The 6980-nt window shown below is 40.6% G+C and overlaps 1 protein-coding gene across 6 annotated transcripts in view; it reads left to right on the forward strand.

The window, feature by feature from the left end:
• PUM1 (pumilio RNA binding family member 1) overlaps window positions 1–6980 on the forward strand; it is a 181554-nt gene that overhangs the window by 170103 nt on the left and 4471 nt on the right. For all 6 annotated transcript variants that reach the window (XM_019512135.1, XM_019512137.1, XM_019512138.1 and 3 more), the window contains exons 20-21: window positions 464–585; window positions 2271–2463. In XM_019512135.1, coding sequence (XP_019367680.1) covers window positions 464–585; window positions 2271–2463 — 315 coding nt within the window. The remainder of the gene's footprint in view (window positions 1–463; window positions 586–2270; window positions 2464–6980) is intronic.

Genomic DNA, 6980 nt, shown 5'->3' on the forward strand with positions numbered 1-6980 from the left:
GCAGAGTGAGATTGTCATTTTAATAAGTCTGTTTTACTTTGGGTGGTGCAGCACAGGTAGGATCTCAAGAATAGATTTGGAGGAAGGATGTGAGTATCACTAAACTGTATGTTTGTGTTTAGGGGTGGGTGTTACTGTGTTTTAGAACTGAGAGGAAGAGGGAGGACATTTGAAATAGTGCCTTTCCTGAAGCAGCTGGCATATCAACATACTCCACAGTCAGTCATATTATTTTGAGTTATACTTGGTACAAAGCTACAGTACTTTACATCACAGTAAAATTTTAGAATATGACTAACAATAGAAAGAGTGCTTATATGATTTAAGCAATAGTTACTTTAGATAAATTATGGCATAATTATCGTGTAGCTTATCAAATGAATTAATGGGCAGTGAAAGCTTGCTTGATTTGGTATTTGTAGTTGCTGTGCACTCTTACATTTTTTTGCTGTCTCTCAAACAGGATCAGTACGGGAATTATGTTATCCAGCATGTACTAGAACACGGGCGGCCAGAAGATAAAAGCAAGATTGTAGCAGAAATTAGAGGCAATGTACTTGTGTTGAGTCAGCATAAATTTGCTAGGTATGTATTTGCTTATTAAAGTCCTTAAAATAGTGATGTTCGTTAGCATTGCAGAAGATCTTTTTAAGGGAGGACTAGCTAAAATTAGTTATTGCTATGGACAGCACTGTTGTTTATAAAAGTGCATTCCTTTGCTTAAAAATCCAGCATGAATTAATGTGGAAATTTGGGCCCAGTGAAATGGCTATCTGTAGTAACAGGGAGGATGGCTGATGTTGCCTCATTTCAGGACCCTGTATTTGACCAAGAGTTAGGCAAGAGTAGGCTACAGCTCCCATTTTAAACCTGTCAGCACAACTTCCTGACCTACTTGCTGAGCGCTTCTTTGGACAAAAACAGTCCAGAGAATTACATTAGCACTAAGATGTCTTGCCAGGGACTAAAAGTTGGATATTATCTTCCCTTGCCCCATAATATAGATTGAGAAATCTGTGCTTTCCATATGTTAATTAAGACTCACAGACCCCTCTGAGGTATGTAGGATAAAATTGATAACTATTTTGTAAACTAAGAGACTGAAGTGCACACAGGAGTATCTTGACAGATATCCTGGAGATGCACACTATCAGACACTGTCATCTCTAACTATTAGGAGACACCAGCTACATTCGAAGAATCGTTATTTTTAGTGTCTTGAAAATGTGTGCGTGTGTCTGTAAATAAACTGTACTGAATACGTAATATAGTCTGGGGTTTCATTGCACTTAATTTGTCCTGGAGTCTTTAATGCTCAGTAATATGCAGGACTTGTGCCATTAAGTAAAATGGGTAAAGTATGTTTAGGGACCAAAAAAATATCTTAACAGTCTTTCAGATTCCTTCCTCCTTGCTTTGCCTTTCTCTTTTCTACCCTTGTCCCATGAAGTATTAATTATTCATATGGTTTCCCTTGAGCAGAGTGCCAGTTTTAGCAAATCACTCTGTGGTTGTATGACACGGACAGAACATTTTGATTGACTGGCCAAACCCTTTCTGTCGTTCACATATCCTGTTTTAACTTGGAGTCCCAGAGACACGTTAAAACTAGTACACTGGCATCAGGCCACTTCTTTCCTGAGTTGCATTCCCCTGTTCTAACTATGGACTTCCATTCATGTGCAGAAATAGTACTAAAAAGCAGCTGAAAACAGTTCAGTTTCCTCAGCGATGGGTGTAGTACGAGAACCTTGATACACCTTATAATCAAAGACCACTTGCTTTCAAGATACAGAGAATGCACCAGGATAGCTGTGAATGTTCTAACTTGTGTGCTGATGTCTACATGATGCAAGGCAGGCAAACCTTATCTGTCTCTGGAAGTAATATAACTTCTTTGAGCAGTGCTATACTTGGGCTAACAAGCCCTTTTTAGGCACAGAGCCTTGCTAATGCAGTTTTACAGCTTCAGGTACCTGAGCTTGCTTATGCAGAGCAACTCTGGTGTCTCTACACAGCACTGACTTGTACTGCATAGGCTCACGTATGCAAGTTAAAGAGTTCTAAGGTAGTTTGGGTTATCTGTTTGCCATTGCATTGTGCTGTTAGATGGATCCCAAAGTTCTTCAAATGAGAATCCAATGAATTCCTGAATTTCCATATCGGCATGTCTGTGCTTCTGTAATGGTCTTTCCTGGTAAATATGCCCATTGATCAGAAATCTATTTGGGGATGTCACAGTCATCTGCTGTCTCCTTGTTTCATTGCAGCAACGTTGTGGAAAAATGTGTTACTCACGCCTCCCGCACAGAGCGTGCCATGTTGATCGATGAGGTGTGCACTATGAACGATGGCCCTCACAGTGCCTTATACACCATGATGAAAGATCAGTATGCCAACTATGTGGTACAGAAAATGATTGATGTGGCAGAACCAGCTCAGCGGAAGATTGTCATGCACAAGGTAAGTGAGTGTATCAGCTGATAGCAATGGGGTTTGGTGCTTGGGACTTTCAAAGTAGGCATTTGAAGTTGTCTGCGCAGGTAGATTTAAACCTCTTTAGCAGTCTTTGTATTCATCATGCTGCCAACACTGAACTACTTGACATCAGGACCTGAAATAGAACTAACATGCATTCATTTATCTGTAGCAGTAGGAATGAGGAGTTTTGCTGAGAAATGGCTTCTGCTAATGATTAATATTTTAATCATCTGTGTATGGCTATGACCCTGGTATCCTCAAAAGTCATGAAAATTTAGATGTAGCCACATTTTAACCGCCCCCCCCCAACATGCACACAGTTTTTTTTTTTTCAGACCCAAAACCGGGTGTTTAGGCAGGTATCGTTTAAATATTTCAATCTACTAACTCATACTTGTCTTCCAACGAAGACTGCCATTGGCTAATGCTTCATAGCAGGCATACTATATACTGATGCCAAGAAGGACTGAAAAAATTGGCTTTGCTATTAAATAGGACTGGAAATTAGAGTGCTTTGCAGGTGTTGCAAAATAAAAGGCAGGGGTGTAGAAATATTTAAGTGGTGCAGTAATAAACAGAAAAAAAATAGCCTATATTTGGAACAAGATTTCATTTGGGGCTGAAACATCACTTGCCTTAAAGCAATCCCTTCTGGCCTAGTTACCTACTTAGGGCACAGGGATTTATAATAAAAATGCTGATACCATTTTGGCTTTAGCAAAGCTAACTAAACCTCTGAAATACCTTTGTAGTGGTGTGGCAATGATGACACACTTGCCCTCCCTGAGAACACTGTTCCGTTATGAAAATCTTGCTGTATACTAACTCAGAGCTGTTTTACAGGAATGCTGAGAACAGGTGCCATTTTTGTCCATGGTTATAACAGCAGCTGTAATAAACTTTCTTGAAAGATCCCATAAAACATTACATTTGGGAATGTATAGCCTTCATCCTTTTGGATCCATACATCTCAGTTTGAAAAGCTACTGTTAGGTAGAAAATGTCATTTAGACTCATCAATGTCTCTAGAAGTCACCAGAGTTTATAGGTAGAAAACTTAAAACTTAGTTTTGTCACAAGTTAGGCTGATGGGTGTTCAAGCTCAGAAAATGTAGAAAGTGAAGTTACTTGTCAGCATTACTCTTATGTTTTCAGTTTCAGAACCTCATGCAGTAGAACAGTATTTGAGTTGCTGGACTGTATTTGTATTAATGGATACTGGCAATATTGCAACATTTAAGACTAAAAATTTTTCAGTCTTAGCTTCCAGAATCATGAGTCAGGCCTCTCAGATCATATTATAAAAATAATTTGTTTGTTTATTTTTTCTTTTGGCTTTGAGCCCTTCAAGGGAGTAGTTTCAAGATTTACAACCACTAGGGATAGAAAGCTACTATTAAAAAATAAATACATCACAGCTAAGATGGCCACAATTATATGATCCAGCGGGTTGGGGAATTACGAAAAATACCAATTGCAACTACATTTTGTAATAAAAATACAAGAATTACTGACACTGGCTTGTAAATATTAAGCTCTGGGTTTTCAAAGGAGCCAGGAACTCAAATCCTATTGAAATGCAAGACTCCTTTGAACATCCAAGCATAGATGGAGCATCAAGCAGACGGTGTTTCCTTAAAATAAAAAATATGGAGATGTTGTGTGTGTAAACTGAAGTGTGTGGGCTTTGCTACACAGGCTAGCTAGCTGGTATAGCTTCAGCAGAGTAACTGCCATAAAAATAATCTACCATCAAAGGCCAAACTCCCAATTAATTGCTTCAAAATGTCAGTAATTATCCCGTTATAAAATTAACTTTGTTTCCAATAGTTTGTCCATATGAACGTTGTGTAGGGGTGGCCAACCTGCAGCGTAGGTGCCACAAGTGGCATAGGTAGCCTCTGTACACCATGTGGCAGATTGGGGAGGGGACAGGCAGCACAGTGGCAGATAGGCCAGGGAGCAGAAAACAGAGCAGCAGATCAGGCAGGGAGCACAAGATAGGAAGCAGTAAGTGGAGCAGCAGTTTGGTCAGAAAGTAAAGGAAGGGGGCAGAAAGTCAAGCAGCAGTTTGGGTAAGGGAAAGGGATCAGAGTGGCACTTTTGAAGAGGCGGTGGGGCTAATTTGTGGTATGCCTGCCAAAAAGGTTGGTCCCCACTTGGTATAGCAGAATAATTCTGCAGCAAAGCCAGTCAGTTTCTTTTGTGTGTTTAGTGCCTTGTGCTTGATTCCATTAAGCCTGTTCTTTCCTTTAGATTAGAATAAGCAGCTAATTAGGTTATCTGCATAACTGGGTCAAAGGACAGAGCTCAAGCTACTATCTGTGTAAGTAACCCTGGCTAAATGAGACAGCTTTTAAATTATAATTGTCCTGGATCTTCTTTAAGCACATTCAGAATATTGGCCTTTGCTTGTATATTATTTTAATGACAGGGGTTCTGCAGACAGGTTTTGACAGAACAGTGTTATAAAAAACCCCATAATTTTAACAGAGACAAGTAAAGGGCTAACCTGTAGGTGTCCCATTTGGCCTACAGGCCAGGTCTGGCCATAGAGCCACTCCATCTGGTGGGTGGGCTACTGGAAATTTGGGGCATGACCAGTGATGAGCATGGCATGCTGCAGAGTATTGCTCTTGGTTTCCCTATGGTCACTTGTCCTGCTGCCACATGGCCCAGGCTAGATCTGGCCTGTGGGGTGCCCCATAGGATATATCGAGCCTGTGACCCTGGGGGGTGTTGGACACCCCTGGGCTGAAGTATTAAACCTGGTAAATACAGTTGCTGTGCTTAAACAGTAAAAATTCCTCAATGCATCTGTTGAAGACAACTGGAATGACAAAGGTCTATGCTGCTGGTATGTATCTTTAATTATAACTAAAAATGGCATAGCTTACTTGAAGGTAGAAAACACATAAGATGAGTAGATGCATTAAAAATGCAATGCTTAACATCCCTCTGGCAAAAGAATCATGCATCATTTTATTTCCAGAAGGTGAGTGTGACTGCATAACAAACAATGGAAATCCATCTCCAGTCCCCCCAACCGCTTTCATTTATTTCAGTCACTAGTGGAGGTGAGATCCAGTTTAATCTAAGGAACCTAAACATCACAAAGCTGTGCCTGTGCCTCTTCCTATCTCCCCCAATACTTCCAAGTAAATTCAAGGGATAATATGAAGAATGACTTATGAAAAGGAAGCTGTATGATGGCTCAGAAACAATTCCATTCTGGTTGTCTTCATCCACAGATGTATATGAGGACAGGCTGAGGAAACTGGTCTTACTTAATCAGGAGAAGAGAAGACTAAAGGGGGATTTAATAGCAGCCTTCAACTACCTGAAGTGTGGTTCCAAAGAGGATGGGGCTAAACTGTTCTTAGTGCTGGCAGAACAAAGAGCAATGGTCTCAAGTTGCAGCAAGAGAAGTTTAGATTAGACATTAGGAGAAACTTTCTCACTAGGAGGGTAGTTAAGCATTGGAACAAGCTACCCAGAGAGGTTGTGCAGTCTCCATTCTTGGAGGTTTTAAGACCTGGGTGGATAAAGCTTTGGCTGGGATGATCTATTCAGCGATGGTCCTGCTTTGATCAGGGGGTTGGGTTAGATGACCTCCTGAGGTCCTTTCCACCCCTAATTTCCTATGATTGAGTCACTGATGCCTCTTCCCTTTATGTATATATCTACGTCAAGCAATTGCTTTATCAGGAACTTCCTCTGCAGATGCTCTTATTTCAGAGTAAAAGTTACTTTATTTTAGCACAAGTAATTACACTGGTATAAGAGATCTTTATCCCAAAATAGTGCGAGTCTGGATAGTTATATTGCATCATCTTCTGGCCCCTTTTCCCCATGTAGAAAAGCCATTGTGGACATTAGGATGACATAAAATGCTCTTAAGCACAGGGCACTGCTCACAGGGCATAGCATGGGGCTGTTTTTATATTCACTTGCTAGAATGACTGCTTCAATCACATTACCATAGCTGTTTTAATTTACATTTCAGCATTAGAATAAGGTTCCTGCATTGTAGTCCATAGAATAGACAATTTGTGTAGCTGAGCACATAATGCTAGCTTTCTTCCTTGTTTCTTATTGTTAATATTTATTTAAAAAAAACCCACTGACAGGGCATTACACACTTTTTTCCATGATAGTAAGTGGGTCTGGATGGGAGGGAAAGAGCCATATCCTGGGAAAATGTAGGTACTCCTGGATTCTGTCTCATTACTGATATTATTTATTACTGTATCTTCTTGCATAGAGTATGTCCCCAAATAAAACACGTGCCTTGTTTTTGGAAGGCAGAACAGAGGATAAAAAGACTTCTAGAGTTACACCCAACTGTGTGACAGAGCAGATCCTCTGGAAACGTAGCGTGTACAGCAAGGTGTGGCACTAGGAACTTCCTGGTATGGCTGACTTGCCTTTTGAGGTGCCACATTTCCTGGACACCCTGGCTGCTTGCAGATATTGAAACCCCCCCCCCCCCCCCCCCC

The sequence above is a fragment of the Gavialis gangeticus genome, unplaced genomic scaffold (genome assembly GCF_001723915.1).
Source record: "Gavialis gangeticus isolate Ggan-Ray unplaced genomic scaffold, GavGan_comp1, whole genome shotgun sequence".
Classification (NCBI taxonomy): domain Eukaryota; kingdom Metazoa; phylum Chordata; order Crocodylia; family Gavialidae; genus Gavialis; species Gavialis gangeticus.